This window comes from Magnolia sinica, chromosome 1, assembly GCF_029962835.1.
Source record: "Magnolia sinica isolate HGM2019 chromosome 1, MsV1, whole genome shotgun sequence".
NCBI classification, from domain to species: domain Eukaryota; kingdom Viridiplantae; phylum Streptophyta; class Magnoliopsida; order Magnoliales; family Magnoliaceae; genus Magnolia; species Magnolia sinica.
Window position 1 is genome coordinate 10,708,578 of NC_080573.1, and position 23,891 is coordinate 10,732,468.

Sequence of the window (23,891 nt, forward strand, 5' to 3'; positions counted from 1 at the left end):
GATAAAATCCCTATTTCCCCACTTGAATGTTCCCAATCTATCCATTGATCAAGTGGTCCCACATGCACGAAGAAATGTACATTTAGAGGAATGAAACCAACAGTCCAGATGTACATATCACACATAGTATACCACACATTCAAGGGTGGTGTGCTATCGGGTAAATTTCATCTATTGAATTGGAAGGAAGTTTGTAAACTTATTTCAGAATGGGTGTAGGGATAAAGAGGCTTGAAGAGGTCAATATTGCCTTATTGGGTAAATGGGTTTGGAGATTGGGGTGAATGATGATAATTTCAGAAAATCTATTTTTGAGGGCTTCTTCCTCCATGGGTTGGTGGATTAAGCAATCATCTTTATATCACGTCCCATGTTTGAAAGTCTATTGTAAAAGTGATTCTTAAGGTGTTTGAAGGGTTGGGTTTCTCTGCTGGGGAGGTTCTCGGGTCAGCTTCTGGGAAGATATCGGGTGGGAGGAGTGTAATCTTAGATTTGTCTTCCTTAGGTTTGTTGAGCTTTGTCTAGTGGCTGATATCTCAGTTGCTTGCTATTATTCTTTCTTGGGGGATAGTGGTGTTTGGGTTCCCCCTTCCCGGAGAAACTTTTTGGATGAGGAGATTGATGATGACTTGGCTTGCCTTATTTTCCGTTGGAGGGGATTTAGCCCAACTTGGCCTTGAAGGATTCTTTGGTCTGGCATTTTGATAAGTTTAAGAACTCAACCAATACGCCAAAAGCCTTAGGACTAGTGGAACACGTCAAGCTAGGCTCTTTAAACCATTGGTATCATAACATTCCACAATGCTTTGGTGGTGGTGGCTTTCACTCTGGTCCATGTTGCCCTTTCCACGGGTGACTCCTTCCGTGACTCAAACATAGGATGTGGTGTTGGTTCTGATACTAATTGTTAAGAACTTAACCAAAACACCAAAAGTCCCAAGACTAATGGAATGCATCAAGTTAGGCTCTTTAAACCATAGAAGTCTAAAATATTTTCAGTAAGTAAAATATTTCTTCTCTTATCTCTCATACCGTGATTCAAGCTCCCAATAATCATACTGCTGTTGTGTGGTCATATGGGGCTCTTCCAAAAGTTGTTGCTTTCACTTAGCTGGCTGGAAGAAACAAGATCCTGACCATGGACAATCTTTACAAGAGATGCATAATGCTCCCTAATATTTTCCTTCTTCATTCCAAAGATGCAGTATCTGTAGACCATGTATTTATTCATTACTACTTTGTGAGGGAGGTTTAGAGCAATATCCTTTGTCAGTTTGGCATTCACTAGGTGATGCCTAGCTCCATTGATTTGTTTTGAGCTTAGCATTCGGGTGGGCCATGGAAAAGGTCATCAGTTAGGTGAAAGATTGTTCTTTTATCGGTCATCTAGACTCTGACCCTTGAAAGGAATGATTGTTGTTTCAGGAATAGGAGCTGAGAGGAATGATCGTTGTTTCAAGAATAGGAGCTGCTCTAATCTTAAGGTGATCAGCAGGGTTACTCAATGTTTTAGAGAGTGGGCGCCTTAGTTGTTTGTATTTGTATTTGTATTTTTCTTGCTCTTTTCTTTTCTGTTGTGGTTTCCTTTTCTTTTGCCTTTGTGGCTTGAATAAATTCAGTATCTTTCTATATATGAATATATTAAAAATATATAATGATACTATTAAAACAAACCAGACTTGACCGAGACCCAACTAAATCTGATCTCAAGCCAACTTTAACCAGGTCCATCACATGGACCCAACCTAAACCCATTTAGACCTAACTTTTAACTGGGTTGAAAGGTGAGACCCAAACCCGACCCGCTTTCTTCATGGGTCTAAAAAAAGGGGAGCAAGACCCACTGAAATTGGGTTGGGTCCATCAGGCTAAAATTAGGTCGGGTCCATCGGGAACCTATTCACGTCCCTATGTGTCACTGCACATGACCTCTTCCATCCTCCAAGGATCATCCAACTCCATAAACAAGCACTCCACATAATAAATGGAAATTTTCTATTCTTTGAAGAATACAATGTGGTACAAACATTCTATGAGGATTCTCACTTTGGGCATTGCATTCCTTGCTGCCTAAGAACTACACAGACACTGTTAAGGAATTTCACTTTCAGTAGTACAAGGAAGTATTGCATGCCTCCATTCCTTGCTGCCTCTCTCTCTCTCTCTCTCTCTCTCTCTCTCAGCAAAAGGGCTAGGACAGGCACTTGAGCTTTGATCACAAGGACTGCTACCAAAGATATTTTTACAAAACTAATTACTGCTAGTGCTTCCCTTCTCCTTCTTCTTTTCATCCACCTCAGGTTCTTTCTCATCCATGAGATTAAAGAACTCCCTGAAACTTTTAGTCATTCTCATCAGAATTGGATAAACGGGTTGAGCCCGAGGTGGAACGGGTCCGTCATCATCCTCAGGATGTGGAACGGGTTGTACGTCCTTATGATGGCTTTTCTCGCGGTTCTCCGGATGTTTCTTTTTCTGCCTGAACTGACGGAACAATCTTATGAAAAACACGAGAAGTGCAAGGAAACATGCGATGCCACATATGAGGAAGAGGCCCCAGAAGCTCTTGAGGCTCAAGCGGCTCACATCAACTGTATTGGTCATTTGAGTGGAACACCCCTCGCGGGAAAGCCATTTATCACGCATCCTTTGGAGTTCACCACTCTCAGACAGGGTGAGAATGGCTGTCGACAAGTCCACTGCTAGAGGAGAATCCCTTTGGAAGGCCTGTCAAGATAACACAGTGCTTGTAAGTTGTAACTAACTAGTTTCGAACCAAGGTCGTGTTTGGATATTCAATTGTTTGAATCACAATAATTCAATTCAAGTGGAAATGAATCAAATGAACAAAGTGGGGCGAGTCCATTTCCAACCACGATGAACGAATAGCCCCCAAATTTTGAATTTCACAGCCATTTTAAGTCCAACTCAAAAAACACAGAATTACAATTAGAGGTTAGGCCATCATTCTGAATTAAAAATGGGGCCACCTTGGCATTGGTCGCTTCTTCTGCATCGAATTAGCTATTTGGGTCATTGCAATTCAGTTCAATTGATCATCCAAACACACCATAGAAGACATCAGCACAGCACTCAAATTACTATGGGAAATTACAAGTTGTCGTTGAGATCACTAAATCCATAATATGTTTCTATTTGTTATTATAGTATCAATTAATCAAATTACTGATCATGCTAGATAAAAATGAAATTATAGAAGATCGATTTTAACTGATATCCAATAAAAAGAGATTGATGGTGTTTGGATGCATCTTGTCATTCTTAGAACTGATTAAGAGATGGGAAAAGTACTCATCAACAAAGAGAACCAGTTTAGTAGTCTGCCTGTTCACCAAATTAGTAGTCTCCTACCCCCTCCAGCATGCAGGACCCCACTGCTGCAATCCAAATCGTTCACATGGTGGCCCCATCATGAAAAGTTCATAAGGCGATGATAAGCAGGTTGCAGAACCAAGTTCATCCCTATAAAAGAGCTTTCCTCGATGGATTTGGATGGTTAGCTATTTCAGTTCCAACTTTCAACCGTTGCTTTGCAAGCCAACAAGACGGTGCATTCATTCAATCAGTGGGGTGTTTGTCCACAGTGGGTCATCCATGATGGAGTAGGAGGACAGATGAATCCTATCACAGGGAGTGGGCCCATGACCACAGACGACTCAAGGACTACAATTCTGGATTGTCCAGTGGATTACTCAATCTTTTGTAGCTATTTATGTGGGTATCACTTCATTTATGCACTGCAAGAGAAATGAGAAGAGAAGGCGAAAAACTTACGAATCCCCATCCGCTTTTCGTGAATTCCTGCCCAGCAACCCTGAACTTGCAGTTGGTGTTGGACAAGAAGAGCTCAATATAAGGAAGCTCATCAACAATTGCAGCGACTCCGCCCCCTTTTGGTCCACGCAGAAGAGCAATTTCGTAGTCTTCTGGGTGTTTTAAGGTCACAATCCTTGACTCTGCGACATTGAGCTCTTCGATCAGATAATTCTTGGTAAACGACCCGCCTTGAATCCCAATAGGCTCGTTGCTCGAGATCAAGCTGTCGATTCCTTCAACCCGCGATGTAAGCTGCTGCACTGTGAGGATCGACGTTAAGCTAGCAGTGTAGCTTGAATTGATAATCAATACTACAAACAGCCATATCAGTAGGACAGCACGTCCGAGGGTGCTCATGGTGTTCTCTCCTGCATTCGGTCGAAATGAAAGGATGTCAGAGTTTGAATTTCAGATCCTGTGAGCAAACGTCTTCTGGTAGAAAGAGATTCTGCATATCATCTTTGAGCACACGTGCACAATCCAGGCAGCTCATCTATAGTGCCCTGCCATGGATGGGCCATTCCTTAAAATCTATTGATCAGATGACAATAGCTGCCAATTGTAACCAGCCCAAGATTAGATCTTTTGCCCATCAAATGTTGGTCATCCAAGCAGTGGCTACACTCATCCACCACAGCATTTTTTGCACACCCCAACCAGGGTATGGCCAAAAGATGATCGGCCTGGATCTCATAAATGCGCGCATGTGTGTGTACAGATAGCTAAGGGTGTATATCATGAAATTTCATTTGCACCAAATATCATGAAATTTCATTTGCACCAAATATCATGAAATTTCATGATATTTGATGCAACCAAACACAGCATGAGATATATAAGTGGGAACTGTATAGTTTTTTATTTTATTTTATTTTGTTACTATTTTTTATCCAAAAGAAACATAATCACTGGACTAATAACAACGATAGAATATACTTACTGTGTGCGAAAAACATCGTTGAGAAGCTAAACCTGCAAGATGAGGAATAAGGTTAGTCTGAATGCTTTCATATTCAGTATCAAAGTAGAAAACTGAATCAAGATGTATGCAGAAGAGATGTATCATATGATCCTTGAGCCAAAGGTATGTGCACTACGCTAAGGTTTTCAGTTTGTTAAAGTGGGATCCATGATTCATTGTTCTAGAGTGTTGTCAATGCATCAAGGGTTCACATCAATGGTCCAAATTGAACTAATTGATGATATGTATAAAAAATAAGGGCTTGGAAGACAGGTACAGCTCAATACTTTCAAGTTGAAAAACATTGGTTGGATGGGACCATGCTCAAAAAAGCTCCCAGATTGCCATTCCTGGGCCATTTTTCAGTTGAATGTTGACTGCTACCGTCTTTGCTTGTCCTGACCGCCTTTTCGCTACCCACGAATAGAAATGTCAGAATTTTCTTATAGAGGAGATTTTCAGGTCACAACCATCCATTGTGGGCCCAAAAACTAGCAATGGGCTAATTGGCTTGCTACACCACGGGGCTCAATTTACAAAAATACAAACCCGAGTCTCACCTTCAACTGGAAGATCATATAAATCTACTTTATAAGATAATAATCAAGTCATGATGGATTAGTTGGGTTGAACTACAAACTGTAATAGAAGACTTGAAATGGTTCTTTAATTTCAAATCAATGTGTCTAACTCCAATAAGAGAAACACTTGGGAAAGTCCAAATTCAAAACACACTCAGAATTAAGGGAGTGGAGTCAAATGGTAAGATACGAAGTGTTAGATGCAGACTTAATAAACACCGAAGTGTGAAGGCTGCATTTGGATGCACAACTGAAATGGATTGTTAGAGTTCAGTTCTATCAGGAGGAATCACCAAACTGAAATGGCGCAGTTGCCTGCAATTTGCCAGTTGCATTCTTTTCAAGTCTAACTTGGAAGTAATGCAATTGCGGTTTGGACCCTAATCTGTCTGTGTATACAGAAGTACTACCCTTTGCTAATTTTCTACTTTATTGAACTCATAATTGCAATTTAATCGAATAGTGCATCCAAACACAGCCTAAAGGATTGCCGTAAATGTGAAACAAATCCAATAACACAAAGAATGATAAAACTGTATTTAAAAAGATAAATATATCAATGCAGATAAGAGGCCCTTAAATTCGAGGGAAGAGATTAAAAAAATAAGTTACAGTTTCAAAAAAGAAATAGATCATAAATTCTAGCCACATACATGGTAAGCCCATCTGCAAGGGCCTTGAGAGACCCAAATGACTTGGCCAAGATTAGAAAAATGTATGGCAATCCAAGCTGTCCTCAGGTGGGTCCTACAGCACAAATGCCCTCGCCCAAAAAAATCAGACCTGGTCCACTTATCAGGTGGCCTACAGTTTATGAAACAAACGGATAGCTGACAAAATTTGGGCCATTTTCCCCCTAAATTGTCCATTTTGTATCCAACATTGGGGTCACATGATGAGTGCACCGGCCTTATCTTCATCCAGAGCATCTACTCAGCGACCCACATGATGGCCGACTTGGATCTCGCACCTGTGTGACACATGGCACGTGTGGTGGTTTGATGGGTCATGGATCCATTGCAATGATACAAGAGATAAGAGAGAACCATTTCCCACAACAAGGAAAGACTTAACACAACAAATCCATTTTCCTGATGCATTTTAGGAAGATATAAATTAACAATTTGCCACTTTACTTTCGATACAAGTGAGGCTTCTAAGATTAGGAGTAATCAAGGAGTCAAAATGCCATATAAGATAAACTACAATTAGAAATGCTCACTAATAAGAGATGGAGTATGGAATATGAACAAAGTTGCTAGATGAGGCTGGTGATTTGATGTGTCGTGGATTCGTTACAAGATGGCCATGGGATAAAATCAATCTTAAAACCAATTCCATTGTGATTGAATTGAAGAAGGTTCTAATTCTGGTAAACAAAGGGGATAAATAGTTGAACTCAATATAAATGGCTATTTCAAAGAGGCCTAGAGGGTCTGCTACTACATTAACTAGAGAGACGGTTGTAGTAACTAGATACACTGGATGCCCCCCCAAACATGTATTAAGAGGTGGGCATCAAGTTGAGTCGGACCGAATTAGGTTCAACTTGACTCGATCCGGTTTTTGCAAGCACCTGACCCGAATCAATCCGATTCGGGACCAAGTCCAGCAAGGTTGACTCGATCCAAACCGATTCCTTGCTGGCCTAACCCTGTTAGATAGGCCACATGCCTTGTATAGCTCATTTCTATAGATAGATTATGTATAGCTAATTTCCATAGATAGATGATTCTGTATTTAACATTTACCTTATAATGACGTTGTAAAGCTCTATATATTCAACCCTTTAGGGTTGTCTCAAATACACAGAAAACCAAAAGGGAATCGTTTTCTCTTAGCCTGCATCATTTGCTCTTTGCTTTCATGGTATTAAAGTCATACCGATCCTGATCCGACACCTCCTTCATCACCGACACCACCTCCCGCTAGATCCGGCCACTCCTGCGTCAAAAAACCCTATTTCGGACCACCCCTGCGCCCCTTCTGTGCTCCTGCTGCATCAACTGATCCATCCGACCATTCCCGACCCCCATCCGATCTCCCCAGGCATGTTCCATCGCACCCCGGCCTCATCCGTCCTTGCTGCGCACGCCCACACGCCCCTACTGTTCTGTTGCTTCATCCCTGCTGCGCACGTCTCTGTTGCTCCATCCCTGCTGCACACGCCCCTGCTGTTCTGTTGATCTGCGCACGTCTCTATTCTGTTGCTGCTAATCTATTGATGTTCTGTTGCCTGTCACTGCAATCGACTATCCTGCTGCAAGGTACATCCTTCCTTGGCGTGGTTTATATCGCTTCCTAACTATGGACAAAGACTCCCATACAGAGGCCTGACGATGTAGTTTCAATGGTACCAACTACAATCTATGAGCCATCCACTTTCAGAGTTTTCTTAAGGGTCGTGGTTTGTGAGGACTAATTGATGGATCTGTTACTGTCCCTTTCATAGATGCCGACAAAGTGGCTGAGTGGGAAATGAAAAATGGACGGATTATTACCTGGATTCATGATTCGGTCGATCGGTCAATTGCTATTGGCCTCACACCACATCGCACTGCTAAGGCAATGTGGGAGCATCTCCAGACTATTTATCAACAGAGTAATGCGGCTAGGTTATACCGCGTGGAACAAGATCTGGTTCACCTTACTCAGGGTGACAAAAGTATTCAAATATTTTACTCTACAATGGTTACAATTTGGACAGAAATGGTTATGATGGATCCAGAATTCCCTAATGACTTTAAGATATTCCAAACAATGCGCGATAGTGCGCGAGTTAGACAGTTTCTTATGAAGCTGCGTCCGGAATTTGAGCATTGTAGGACTGCTCTCATGAACCGTAGCCCAACTCCTTCAATGAATTCGGTTATGAATGATCTATTAGCTGAGGAACAACGACTGCCAGTCCTCTCTCAGGGACCATCTCAGGAACCATCTGATCTGGCACTCACTGTATCCACCCTCTACCCCTAACCGTAGTTCCACTCCTTTAACTTGTCGCGGATCTAACAAAGTGGGACATGTCGTCGCTCAGTGCAAAGATTAGTGCACTTACTGTCGACGGACTGGTCATGGTATTCAGGACTGCTGTTCACGTGCCTATGCATCCTCATTCGGCCATGGACGTGGTGGTCGAGGTCGTGCTCTTTCTACTACTTTTGCAACCGGTTCTTCCGATCCTTCTGTTGGTGATACTGCATCTACTGTTTCTGCTGACGGTCTTTCCTCACCTTTGACTCATGCAATGCTCCAGCAGATCGTGTAGGCCCTTTCTGCGGCCGGTATGTCAGATATATCCTCATCTTCTCCATGGTTCTTCGATTCAGGTGCTTCCAATCATATGACTGATGACGTATCACATCTTCGCGACATTCGTCCCTATACTGGAAATCAGGTTATTTCTACTGCGGATGGCACTAAACTACCCATTCAGTCTGCTTAGTTATATTTCTTCCAAATTGTTGTTTTATGCAGGATCTGGCAATGAGGAAGGTACTTGGGAAGGGTAGGCGGCGTGGATGTCTGTACGTGCTGGACTTTGACCCATCCGTCACTCCAGCTCGTTGTTTCTTCTCTCCAGCTTCCTCGAATATTTGTTCGGGAAATAAAATGTGGAAACTCTGGCACTTTCGTCTAAGTCATCCACATTCTGATCGTTTGATTCAGTTCTTTTCTTTTGGTATGTTAGGGAATATTTCTCTTAATAAAAGTAATTTGGATTATTCTTATTCTTCCTGTTGCTTTTCAAAAAGTAAGTGTATTCCTTTTCCTCTGAGTACTACGAAATCATCATCTATGTTTGAGCTAGTGCATACGAATGTCTGAGGTCCTTCACTAATTATGTCACTCTCTGGACTACGATACTATGTTATATTCATTGATGATTTCACACGTTACAACTGGATTTACTTTCTGCACTCTAAATCACATGTTTTTGAAAAATTCAATGTCTGGGGTCCTTCACCAATTATGTCACTCTCTGGACTACAATACTAAGTTATATTCATTGATGATTTCACACGTTACACCTGGATTTACTTTCTGCACTTTAAATCACAGGTTTTTTAAAAATTCAAGATATTTCACTCTATGGTGGACACTCAATTTCAAGTAAAAATTCAAACTCTCCGCTTTAACTCAGGAGGAGAGTATCTCTCCACAAATTTTCGTGCATATCTTCAGGGTCATGGGATTATTCACCAGCCCACCTGTTCTGATACTCCCCAACAAAATGGGGTGGCTGAACGAAAAAATCGCCATATTGTTGAAACTGTCAATACTCTGATGACAGCTATGAGTGTTCCTCGTTCCTTCTGGGCGAAAGCTATGATGCATTCAATCTACTTGATTAACCGGATGCCAACCATAGTTCTGAATGGTAAATTTCCCTACTTTACTCTCACGGGTTCACTTCCTACGTATTCCACATTTCGTGTTTTTGGTTGTGTATGTTATGTTCATCTGGCATCTCGTGAACGTAACAAACTTTCACCAAAATCAGTCAAATGTATGTACTTAGGATTCGGAGAAACTCAGAAGGGTTTTTGTTGCTATGATCCAGTCTCTCGTTGTGTTCGGGTGTCTCGACATATTGTTTTTCTTGAGCATATTGCCTTCCATTCATCTGTTCCTCCTTCGCCCGCACCAAACTCTCCTGGTCTTATTGTTTTTCCTGACATTCCTGTTGCCTCGAGTACACTCCCTTGTCCGTTGCAGGTTTACTCACGACGACCACGTACAGATCCACCACCTACTCCTCTCCCTACTATACCTGTTACCGATCTAGATCCTACCTTGGTACATCGTTCCACTCGTGTACATTGAGAGCCTGATCGCTTGATATACTCTGTCTGCCATGAATGCTACTCTGGATACTGTCTCGATTCCTACTTCACACCATCAGGCGGCCACTCATGATTGTTGGAAGAAGGCTATGGCAGAAGAACTGGAAGCATTGGATGATAACCATATGTAGGACATTGTCACTCGACCCACTGACCACCAATTAATTGGGAGTAGATAGATTTATTCTGTAAAGCTCAAGTCTGACGGATCATTGGATCGATACAAAGCTCAGCTTGTCGCTCAGGAATATAAACAGGAACACGAAATTGACTGTGATGAGACATTCGCTCCTGTGGCCAAGATGAAAACTATTCGCACTCTTCTGGCAATATCATCTGTTCGTTCTTGGCCTCTTACTCAGATGGATGTAAAAAATGTTTTTCTTCATGGTGAGCTCCAAGAAACAGTTTATTTGAAACCTCCTCCTGGATCTTTAATCCCTGCCGATAAGGTTTGTCGCCGCAAGAAAGCTCTATATGGTCTCAAACAGGCCCCTCGGGCATGGTTCCAACACTTTCATGATGTTGTTACAAGTGCTGGCTTTACTCAAAGTGGCCATGATACATCCTTATTCTTGCGCACCACTAATCATTGAATTGTCTTTGTTCTCGTATATGTTGACGACCTGCTTCTTACTAGTAGCGATGCTACTGGTATTTCAGTATTAAAGGAAGTTCTGAAAGCATCCTTCAAGATAAAGGACCTTGGACATCCGACATACTTTCTTGGACTTGAATTTTCATGTTCTAAACGTGGCATCCTAGTCAGCCAGCGTAAATATACTAAGGATCTTCTTGCCTTGGCCTCATTGACAGATCAGAAGACAGTTCAGACTCCCTTAGAACTTCACGTTCAATATGGTCGTAATGATGGTGCTCTCCTTCAGGAACCCACATTATACCATCGTTTGGTTGAGAGTCTGGTTTACTTAACAATGACTCGCCCTGATATTGCCTACGATGTCCAAGTTGTCAGGCAGTTTGTTTCTGCTTCTCGAACTCTTCATATGACTGCGGTGTTGCGTATCCTACGATACCTATGTGGAACTCTAGATCGATCACTGTTCTTCTCCTCCACGGCCACTCTGGACCTTCGTGCTTATTCGAATGTTGACTGGGTCGGTTGTACTTTCACACACAGATCTACCATGGGCTACTGTGCTTTTCTCAGTACTTCTCTCATCTCTTGGAAGTGTAAAAAGTAAGCCACTGTTTCCAAATCAAGCACGGAAGCCAAGTATTGAGCGATGTTAGCTGTTTGTAGTGAACTTGTCTAGTTACGTGGACTTCTTTCTGGCTTGGGCATTCATCTACAGAATCCTACTCTACTACATGTAGATAATTTGAGTGCCATTCAGATTGCCTCTAACCCGATTTTTCATGAACAGACAAAGCATATTAAAGTTGATTGTCACTTCATCCGAGAGAAGTTTCAGTCTGGGATCATTTCTCTTCCACATATCGCATCCCATGATCAGATTGTTGACATTATCACGAAGTCCCTCACTTCTGCACGTCACTCATTTCTAGTTGGCAAACTATTACTTGTTGATGACCAGGATTAGTTTGAGGGGGGATGTTAGACAGGCCACATGCCTTGTACAGCTCATTTCTATGGATAGATGATGTATAACTAATTTCCATAGATAGATGATTCTGTATTTAACATTTACCTTGTATTGACATTGTAAAGCCTTATATATTAAACCCTTTAGGGTTGTCTCAAATACACAGAAAACCAAAAGGGAATTGTTTTCTCTTAGCCTGCATCATTTGCTCTTTGCTTTCAGACCCGAACCGAGTCCGACTAGGTCAGGGAAACCAAGTCGGATCGAGTTGAGTTTGTTCGGTTGATTCGGACCAGGCTGAGTAAAGCCGAGCCAGAGACTTTAGTGCTGGGAAGGAAACAGGAGAGAAATCGGGGGAGAGAGGGAGTGAAAGGAGGAGAGAAAGAAGGAGAGGAGGGAAATCGGGAGAAAAAGGGAGAGAAGGGAGGAGAGAAAGGAGGGAAGGAGAGGAAGTCAGCTCAGGTTGCAGTGCCGCATAGGTTCATCTGGCGGCACTGGCTGGGGTAGGATTAGGGTTCGGGTAGAAGAAGGGTAAAGGTAAATTTAAAAAAAGAGAGTAAAATCTAACTTTATACTACCTGATTTCGGTTCGGATCGAGTTGCTACATGACCCGAACTCGACTCGGTTTGGTGTCGGATCTGAGTGGGTCTACTCGATTCAACCTGACCCTGGCTTTCGGTTCAGGTTGGATCGGATCCGACCGATCCTGCTTATCTCAACATGTATTATTGCCGAAAACATAAAAGAAAATGTATAAAATTACCTAAATTCATAAAACCAATGAAAAACGATTACAAATTCTCTATTTGGGAAAAGTATAAATGTAACCCATCTAGCAATAGGAATATGCTTTCTTCGAACAAGATATTTCTCAAACATTAGAAGATACTAACCAGAAAATCGTTACAAGCTGTTGGCTTGGAGGTCCACGGAACTCAGTGTTAATCCGATGCTCCAGAATCCAAACAACAGCTCCCACGAAGAGAAAGAACGCAAATGTGACCAACCACATTTCTAGGGAGAAGGGCTTCAGGAAAGCCCATGCATTTGAGTCGATCTTTTTGACAGTAGCAACAACAACAAGGCCTGATTCAATGTAAGGTTGTGTAAAATCCACAATCCTTGTCCTGTTCGTGACGATGGATATGTCCCCAACGGCTGCATCATATTTCTGAGCAAGAGAAAGTGCTTATATGAGATGGTTAGAGGAAGTTATGCTACTCGGATGCACTATTGAATTGAATTGAGACAGTTTAACTATGTGTAAGTGATCGGATTGCAATTATCTCTCTTTGTATTCATATGAATACAAATGTATGCATTTTTTATTTGTTTATTTTCTCCCTATTGAACAACCATTGCAATCCAATTCAATAGTGCATCCAAACGCACCATTAAACTCCAAGCATACCATGCTAATCAAGCAATAGAGGAAATATACAATGGCGGTGTACTCACATTGTCAGCGACCCTACTCACGAGATCGTTGTAGTTGGGATTTTCTTTACCATCTCCGAACAATATAAATTGGTGTGGGACAGGATATTGCAACAAGCTCACTGCAGCTTTGAACACGTCGACACAAAAACCTTTCACCCCATCTGGGCCACTATCCTTTGTCACAAATTCCTTGTATATTGCACGGTTCGGAACAGCGATTCTCAGTGGCTTCCCATTGTTCGGGAACACCCACCCACGTGGTGTAGTTAGGGTTTCACCAGGCCAGATGACACTGAGAAGCTGTTGACTAGCAGTGGATGTGTTTGGCGGCTTTTTATATAGAACTTCCGGAGCAACGACTGATAAATGCGAATAATTAGACCAATACCCGACTCTCCGAATCCCAGTCCCACCAATATTGAGAATCTCATATGCAGGACGAACCAGAGTTTTTTCAGAATCGAACCGAATTTGGCCAGTTAGACCTGTGAAGTTCGTCTGTAACACTTTCTGGAGTAATTTCTGGCCTCCATCAAATGCACGGAGTACTGCTAAGTGCAGCGTACTTCCATTCTCATCCCGCAACCTTGAATCTCTTGAAAAGGAAATGGTTCCTCCTTCATTCAAAAATTCATTGATGGCATGAGCAACTATCCAAACAGAGTCATATGCATAGAGCCCGTAAGCATTCAAGCCCGACTTAGCATTCCCTTTCCTAACTAAACCATTCCACCTAGATACAAACTTCCTTTTGAGATTGGAATCAGGTGTATGATGGCGAAGAGTGATGACCCCTTGTAGAAGATTCATTTTTTCGTGATCAACTGGTTCGATCGAATCCAAAGCGGTAGTGAGCCAATCTGTTGCTATCCATGCATACCCGCTGGACATCATGCCAAGATATTTTGCAATGGAGAAAATGTTAATACCCGTGTCGGGATTTACATGAATAACATAAACCCGAGACTCCATCAGATTTACTCCGACCAACAAGTCATTGATAAGTGTTTCACTCGCTCCAGGTGGGAACGCGGCTTTGTACGATATCTTCGACCGTTTCCTTGCGAGGGCGTCACCCAATGCAGTAATCCCACTTCTCCCGTTATCATCGTCCACGAAAATGGCAATTACCTCCCTCCATCCATAGAACTCAACCACGTCGGCAACCGCATTCATTTGGAAGTAGTCACTTTGCGTGGTGCGAAGGAAATACGGGTATTGTAGTGCAGCAAGTGTCGGGTCAGTTGCTGCAAATGACAGTAGTGGGACCTGAAGTTCATCGACAACGTGAGAGATGACATGTGCTATACCGGAGGACTGTGGGCCAAGGATGGCGATGACTTCTTTCTCCATCAGCTGCAAAGCTATACATGGTGGTCTGATGTAAACACTCAACCAACAAAAATAATGAAAATTCCATATAAAAATGAAACAATAACCACTGCAGTGTTAAGAAATCAAGAAAAGTACAATGAATTCTTTATTTTACAAGAGCTGCTGTTCTCAGCTGCACAAGACACCATCTTTGACTGACTGAAATACTGGAGTAGAGGATGTAACCTCCTCTATAAGGATATGAGCGTTAGATAAATTTTTACACAACTGAGGTGTTTGGATGGACTATCAATTTGAATTACAAAAATTACCTTCCATCGGGGTATTTGGTTACTGAAAAAGTTCCATTTGGACAGCTTTGTCCAGACAAGGCATATGTCCATGGTTTGTCAACGACAATTATTCAGACATGACATTAATTTCAATAAAATTAAAGATAAGGTTGTCCAAAAAATTAGCCGTTATTGTGGATTGGGAAGTCCAAACACAAAGTTGGTTTTATCACATTTTCCATATAATACATGAAGGAGTCGCGATCTTTTGTACACATGCATGGCAAATGTGCCACATTTGCCATATAAGCCACACATGAATGTGCCATAAGTGAGACTGCTTGTCTTCAACCGCCCACTTATGCCACATTCAACCTTCAAGCTCCCTACATGTCCACATGTGCCACATGTACCACGATGCATGTTCAAGAGATTGACATGTGCTATGATGAATCTTCAAGTAATCCACATTTGCCATCATTAACATACAAGGGCCCCCATGTCCCCATGCACCAATGTAACTGATGTAGACAAACCACATATGCTTATCCAGACCCAAGTGTTTGACAAACAACAAACAATACAACAAAATAGTACATTCATACAAGCCTGTTCACACACCCTTGGTAGGACAGATGTGTTCAAAAAGTTCTATCAAAACACAACTTTGATGGTAGCCAAACAAGCCATAAGTCATTACAAGTAGCCTTCATTTGCAGCTACATTCCTTTCAAGCCCAATTTGGAACTAACATAACTGCAATGTGGTGATAAGTCTGCTAATGTGAATACCAATCATGGTAATTGCAATCTGGTTATTTTCCGCCCAGTTGAGGGTGCGTTTGGTTGCACCAAATATCATGAAATTTCATGATACTTGGTACAACCAAACACATCCCGAACAAATTATTCCAATCCAATTAGATGCTGCATCCAAAGGCAGCCAAAGACAATCAGACACCAAATATAAACATGAACATTACCATATATAACTTAAGAGAGTGTTAAGTTTGTACCCTCAAAAAGCAGACATCATTTCTCTAAGATTTTGTAACCATCCAAAGTATGGGAAGATGTTCCCATTAAGCTCATTTCATAGATTTCAATGCATAAACATGATGTCATAGAATACAAGATTCACAGGCTTAAAGCGAAAGCTATAGGGACCGCATTCAAATATAGTATCCCAGCTATTTGATTTCTACATAGATAGCAAACAACCCGTAGCAGCCGGACTCTCAGTCACACTAGAAGATCCATGGAAGGTGATTTCAGAAAAATCCCATCAAATTTACCTATATTTTGCATTCTGTAACACCCAAAAGTAGCATCCTAGAATACCATATTCCTGTACTATTGTGGGATATGGTTCGATATGCATTTGGGGCCTTTGGGAGACTTCCAAACGCACCCTAGATGCATTTTAAACTGCAGCTATCTATTTCTTGCAGGACCACCTTTAGGGAGAATAGATACAAAAGTGAAACTTCTGTAGCAGGCATGAAAGGATCTGATTTTCTTATCATTGACAAATATGAAAAAGTAAGAAAAGATGGTGAGGTGTCCTCGATTAAAAGAAATGAACAGAGGCTCCCGTACAATTGAAACACAAACAGTTTGTTCAATCACAATGCAACAACAGCACCTTTGGAATCAAAGGCTTACAATTTTCAGATATAAGAAAATTATACAGAAATTGAGGCCTGTGGGACGTCGTAGAAACTATTACCGTTTCCTTTTCCATTTTCTCTTGAGTAGACATGATGCAAATAGAATCACAATATTAAGGCCATGTCAATTAAGATCTAAGCTATAAAGACCTAAATGCTCTGCACATCTGACCCTGTTTCGCTAACACAGACAAGGAAGCATGATAAGTATTAAATAAACTTTTCTGTGAAGTCATCGAAATCATAGTGATAGAAACATGGCAAGGCAATTGAAACAAATGGAGTTTGACACTGCATTTGGATGTACCCCAAATTACTATTCCCACAGGTATTTTGATGGACATGTCATTTGGGTGTCGGGAATTTCAGGAAGTATTAAAGTGCTGCCACTCCCAGTCAATACGTATTGCAATTCAGGTCAAATATGAAACATCCAGGATATGATTTGGGTGTAAGGGCATCTTGCGCTTAATGGATGTTTATTTCTCGGACATTCGAATGCAAACCAAATTTGACAAAACAGCTATTACACTTGTTCGCGGTAATGGCCCATCTAGTGGCTTTAGCTGAGGGGTATTATTTGAAGGGTAAAGTGGTCTTTTTACCAATATTTCCAAGTTAAGGCATGTCATAAAAGATAAAAAGAAGGCACTCTCTTTAGAGCCTAAAAGGGTTTTCCATTGTGCTAGCAAGGTGGAGAGGAGAGTGAGAGAGGGCTCTCTCAATGAGAGTTTTCTCCAAGGGTTTCTTCTCATGTATTGACAAGTTGGAGAGAAGAGGTGGGATGGTTTTGCCTAAGGTTCTCTTAATGTATGATGAGAAGTAGCTAGAGATGTTTCTTGTCTGTTCATTATATTTGAGTATTGCCTCTCTTATATTTTGTATTATCCTTATTTTGCTAGTGAAATTATTTGCCGGTGTTTCCTTATGGATGTAGTGACAAGATGACGAACCGCGTATATCTTATGTCTCATTCTCTATTCATTTTCATCAATACCCACAATCTATGATGATGATTGTTTCCCATTATCTCTCATGATTGCTTACACACATGGTCAAAGCACTTCCTTAAGTGGGAGCTTGGTTCTCTTCCTGGATTGAGGACGGTGAGCTTCCGGTATCGACCCATGACAATACTAGATGTTAACGTTTTTTCCTTCTTTTTTGTTGTTGTTGTTGTTGTTGTTGTTAAGTGACAAGTTCTATTCGAAGAAGCCAAAATGCAGATTTATCACAAAAGAGACACTAGCGAATAGTGAGCGACCCTCTCATCGCAGCTAGTTATCGCCACTTCCTTGTCCATCATTGCTAGATCGATCCATATGGTTCAATGAAGAATGAGCCAATAATGGGATTTTTTCGATAAATGGGAAACTTAAGATGCTCCTGGATGGAAATGAGGGATAGGGATAAACAATGAGGATACAGTACAGAATATGTTCCTTTCTACTATGCTGATAAAGCTAATCTAATAAAGGGTACCTTCAAATGATTCCTTGGAACAGAGGAGAAAATAGCTCCCAAATCAACAACCGAAGATTTTATCTCCACGATACAAGATGCAATTTGACAAAGAAGCTATTACACTAAAATTCTTGCAGCTATCACTTTGTATCATTCAAAGAAAACCAGGACATTCAATGAATGTGATTCACATGAGCTGCACATACCTTCAATGGTTCCAACAAAGCCGCTGCAATTAGTGTCTTGAATGATAATATTTAGCTTTGTGCCAGAAAGAACGGTCGCATCAGCATTCACGTCATCAATTGCAGCTGCAATACCAGGTTTGGCAGCTCTACCAATCATCGAGTTGAAAGTAAACAGAGCTCCAATGTTAATGACTCTTGGCCTTAATGGAACGTTGGCACTTTGGTTCCTACCTGCAGCTTCAGTGGGACCAAAGGAGTATAAAACCAATACCAAAACCAGCATCGACAAAGAAATATGGCCAAAGCCAATTGTCATATTGTGACCCCAAGATCGATGTGTCGAAAATTTCATCTGTGTCTTCGGATTACACCAACATGTGTCCTGAAATTTTCATTATCCATGTCAGGAAGCAGCTTGAAGATGCAGAAAAACAAAACCACAGCATTAAGAAACTACAATTTCACAGACTGGAAAAAGTTCAGTAAAAAAAACTGATAAAAATGAGAAGGAATCAAATAATCCGAAACATGCGAATGCTAATATATTCAAACAAGTTCAGACATTAAAATTTTAAGTGCAAAACTTCAACACGCACTGTTTCAAAATTCGAATTATCAAAAGCCCATTTTAAAATGTGGGTGTAGATCCCTGCCCACCGTTATTGGATGGTGCAAGAGATACATGATGACAGACCAGCTGCACAATTCAGTTATACAAACATCAACAAATTTCAAAATAAAATAATAATCAAATAGAAACAGATGGGTATGAGAAGAACAGTGTAAATGACCAAAAATCTAGTAGCTGATAAGACCAGCAATACACTTGAATAATCACTTGAAAATTTTAAAATACACATGATTTTAATAATGCAGGTATCAATATCATTGAAATGGCTTTGAAAAACACAAAATTGGGGACACATGGGAAGGAGTAGAACCAATGAAAATGAACTTCAAAGTCAAAACCACAATCTGGCAAGGCCAACATTTTAATATTTAAATAATTAATAGAAGAACCCACTTATATATTTAAATAACTCATTTCTATTTAAAAAATGAAATTAGGGACAGATGGGTAGAGAAATTTTTGAAATACACAAATGATTTTAATAATGCAGGTATCAATATCATTGAAATGGCTTTGAAAAACACAAAGTTGGGGACAGATGGAAAGGAGTAGAACCAATGAAAATGAACTTCAAAGTCAAAACCACAATCTGGCAAGGCCAACATTTTAATATTTAAATAATTAATAGAAGAACCCACTTATATATTTAAATAACTCATTTATATTTAAAAAATGAAATTAGGGACAGATGGGTAGAGAAACCCACCCACCCCCCCCCAAAAAAAAAAAAAGAAAAAAAAAAAGAAGAGCTGAATACCACTAGCTCTTAAGGCTTGCATTAAAGTATTAGAAGCATTTCAAAGTAATATTATAAGGAAAATGACTTGAAGATCCCAGATGCCAAGAACTGAGAGAGAGAGAGAGAGAGAGAGAGAGAGAGAGAGAGAGAGAGAGAGGAAGTACAAAACTGAAAACTGTACTGTTTCCCAAAAACTGTACTGTTTCCCAAAATATGGAAATGCATAAGCAAATCAATCAGGTTGGGTGTAAGGTATCAACTCCCTTTGAAGAACCCCGATAAAAATCTAATTCAAAGAACTCTGATATGTATGTAGTATGGAATTTTACAAAAGACTCCCTACATATTATAGAATTTACATTCTGATATCTTTTTCAAAAAAAAATTCAATAAGCTACCACATTAGTTTAAATAATTATTATTTAGATTTCTTAAGGAGACATGTGAGGGCTGTATGAAGCAAAGGGGTCGGCGGGTAGGGTCGGTCCCACCATGATGTTTATTTGAAATCCACTCTGACCACAGGCTCATCACTCCATGTTAGGCCTAGGGCGCCAAAAATCAGATACATTCGTTATTCAGAGACCACACAATTGGAAACCATGGATAGAGCATCACTCACCCTCAAAATTGTTTCCTTTTGGTGTGGTGGACCTGAATTACAGATGGGTCTAATTTTTGGGCCCCAAGCCTAAATTTTGATGTGACATTTTATGGTTGGAGTGGATTTCATATAATCAGCATGGTGAGCCCTGTATAAATCAAGGGTGGACCTCTCTCTCTCCCAATGTTTCCTTGGGTGTGAATCACTTGATACGAAATTAGCCTGATTTTTTGAAACCAGGCCTAACATGGGATTACACATCTAATGATCAGAGTAGATATCACATACACATCACGGTGAGCCCATAAAAAATGAAGGGTGGGTGACACTTGATGATTCAAGTGGGCCAAAATAGTTGGGAGAGACATCCATCCTTGATTTTCAGGGCCCACTGTCATGATTATATAAAATCCACTCCAACCATTAGATGACTCGCTAAAGTTTCAGGTAAGTCATACCAAGGGATACAGTATAGAGGGCAAGCCTTGCCTTGTATCACCGTTTCCGGTCTACCTGAATCATGAATGGGGCTGATTTTTGGCCCTTGAATGTAACATGCGGTGATGTACATAAACATCATGGTGGAGCCCACCCGAGCTGCCAACCCCTTTGTTGTCACCACCATCACTGTCTCGATCAAGAAACCTAAAGTAAAGAACTCTAATTATATTATTAAAGCCTACTGAAAAAGGTACCCAAATGTAAATTTCATAATGAGTGGGTAGTGTTTTTTTTTTTTTTGGTAAAATTCCCTATTTAGTATGGCAGGAGAAAAACCAATGAAAATGAGATATCCAATGGCTGATAAGGTGGACCATTCACTAAAGCAAGCTTCGAAAAATAAAAGTAAAAAACAAATAATTGAAAAAATGATTATTACCAATATATTAGAACAAAAACCCAAACCTATATTTTTCAAAAAAAAAAAAATGACAAGAAACCACAGTTGGGTAATGAGAAAAACCAATGAAAATGAGATTTCCAATGGCTGATAAGGTGGGCCATTCACTAAAGCAAGCTTCAAAAAATAAAAGTAAAAAAACAAATAATTGAAAAAATGATTATTACCAATATATTAGAACAAAAACCCAAACATATATTTTTCAAAAAAAAAAAAAGACAAGAAACCACAGTTGGGTATGAGAAAAACCATCCAACCAATACACCTTCGTAAAAACAAGCAACGGAAAAAGCTATCAGCAAAAGGGTAGGAGACAAACCACTGAAATGAGCTGCAACCAAGTACTTTTTTTTTTTTTTTAACACACGCACACTCACCCCCACATACTCACGCCGGTGGGTTTCACCACCTATGGGTACTCGAACCCTTGGCCAGGTGTTGAAACTCCTAAGAGTCTACCACTGGAGCAAGAGTAAGGACCCAGCTGAAACCAAGTACAATTCAGTAAAATAAGTATAAAAAAATGAGAAAGAACAAATGATTTGAAGAACCCAGATGCCATTTTATTCCAAGAAGCAGATGTATGTGTGTTTGAGAGAGAGAGAGAGAGAGAGAGAGAGAGAGAGAGAATTTGAAGAAGGAAAAGCTAGAAGCATAAGAAGGGTAGGAGAAAAACTACTGAAATGAGCTGAAACCAATTACAATTCAGTAAAACAAGCATTAAAAAGTTTAAAAAGTGAGAAAAAACAAATGATTCGAAGAACCCATATACCATTTTATTCCAAGAACCAGATGTATGAGAGACAGAGAGAATTTGAAAAGGGAAAAGCTAGAAGCATTAGAAGGGTAGGAGACAAACCACTGAAATGAGATGAAACCAAGTACAATTCAGTAAAACAAGCATTAAAAATGAGAAAAAACAAATGATTTCAATAACCCAGATGCCATTTTATTCCAAGAAGTAAATGTATGAGAGAGAGAGAGAGAATTTGAAAAAGGAAAAGCTAGAAGCATATGAAGAGTAGGAAAAAAACCATTGATAAAGAGGATGAAATGGAAGAGCTGATTGGGGAAGAACCAGCTTCAGTCCATATAAGGCTAACAAATCTTCATCAGTCTTCTGACTCAAGACACACAGTCTATTCATAATCTTTGAAACCAAGCAAAGAATCATATTCACTTCCATCTCCAAACTGTAATCTCTCTCTCTCTTCTTTTTCTTTTTTACTTCTCCTTTTTTCTTTTTTCCACACTGGGTGGGATGGTATTTCTCCTTTTTAGCCGTTGGTGAGACGGACCGGATTAGGTGCGGACCCAGCCGTATCCAAGACCATGCGGCCATTACGTGGGGCCCACCTTAATGAATTCTATATCCACTCTGTCCATCCGTTTTTTCAGATCATTTGAGATCATCAATTAAAAAATTTAATAATATTAAAATCTCATGTGGGCCATACTATAGGAAACAATGTTGATTGAATGCTCTACCATTAAAAACTTCCTAGGGCCCAACTTAATGTTTATATAATTTTTAATTTCCATCCAACCTGTTTATAAGGTTAAATAAAACTGGATGAAGTGAAAAAACAAATATAAGATTGGTCCAGAACTTTTACTGGCTCACAAGAAGTTTTTAATGGTAAATCATCACTTTTTCCTATGGTACGGTCTCTCTGAAATTTGGATCTCTTTCACTTTTGTTCTTATATCCTAAAATTATCTATAAGAACGGATGGACGGTGTGGATATATATTACATACAAGGTGGGTCCTACAGAAAGGGCCGCACCTAATCCGCTCCGTGCATGAGATGAGTTAGACTCCTATAACTTTTTACCATTTAATAAATAGTGGTGACTCATTCTCATGATATTTTTCAGTCATCTGCACATATCCAGACCATTAAAATTGTTGGGAACGTTGTGGATGGTGTATATATTGAAAACAGAACTGATCAGGTAATTCTAACCTTCCAATTGATGGATATAAAATGCGCTACGTAAAATATTTAGATATCCAAATCTCAATGGCCAAAAGGATCTTAACAGCCATTTAAAAAAATTGTCTCAGAGATTTGGACGGTCTGGATTACCGAAAAATTGTTCCTAGTGTAAAGGAAGAGTTGCCAATATTTCTAAAATGGTGGTAAAGCATACTTGGAATATAATCACGTTACACATAGTGGAATGGGGACCGGAATGCAACACGTGTTGTTGGAAGAGCGTACAACAACTGGGGTTTTCAGGTCCATTGGATGTATGCATGACATCCACTCCATCCATCAGTTATTATACGTCATGAAAGGATCTACGGATAAAAATAAGGCCGGTCCACAACTCAGGTGGGCCATACCATAAGAAAGAACCAGTGGGGATCGGAACGCCCACTATAGAAACCTTCCTAGGGAGACCTTGCTGTTCAAATTCCATCCGCCCGTTCATTAGGTGGGTCCCACAAGAATCTTGAAATATTCACCAAATATTCTTGATCCAAAAATCACGTGGGCTCCATCGAGTGAATTTAAAGGTTTTAGTGGTGATTTTATATTTTTCATGTGGTGTGGCCCACATGAGCTTCGGATCCCACTTATATTGTATTTTACTTCGTGAAATGAGGTGTTTCAACTTATGGACGGTGAGGATTTTATAAAAACATCACGAAGAGCCCCACGGAGGTCGGGTGTTGCATGCTTTTAGTACAACAAGCGTTGTAGAGGATTTTTGGTCCGCGGATGGCGGGGGGTTCTGATATTCGGCACACGTAATGCGAGTGGGTCCGTCCAGAATTCAACGGTGAGAATGGAGTGGGGCCCACCTCTCTGATGGGAGTAGAACAAAGCTCACATGGGGAGGGA

General features: G+C 40.4%; 1 protein-coding gene across 3 annotated transcripts; it reads right to left on the reverse strand.

Moving 5' to 3' along the window:
• Positions 1-1,978: 1,978 nt before the first annotated feature.
• LOC131239548 (glutamate receptor 3.4-like) lies at positions 1,979-22,259 on the reverse strand. Of its 3 annotated transcripts, none has more exons than XM_058237316.1 (7): positions 22,073-22,259; positions 18,182-18,545; positions 13,254-14,599; positions 12,689-12,966; positions 4,778-4,809; positions 3,796-4,205; positions 1,979-2,727 (listed from the first exon to the last, which is right to left on the reverse strand). In XM_058237316.1, exons 1-7 carry the CDS (start codon positions 22,073-22,075, stop codon positions 2,251-2,253), a joined length of 2,910 nt encoding a protein of 969 aa, XP_058093299.1. In that variant the 5' UTR covers positions 22,076-22,259; the 3' UTR covers positions 1,979-2,250. The 3 variants fall into 3 exon arrangements, with proteins under 3 accessions (XP_058093299.1, XP_058093291.1, XP_058093307.1); XM_058237308.1 differs by lacking the exon at positions 22,073-22,259 and adding an exon at positions 21,898-22,001; XM_058237324.1 differs by lacking the exon at positions 22,073-22,259 and having other exon boundaries at positions 13,254-14,591; positions 18,182-18,321.
• Positions 22,260-23,891: the final 1,632 nt, after the last annotated feature.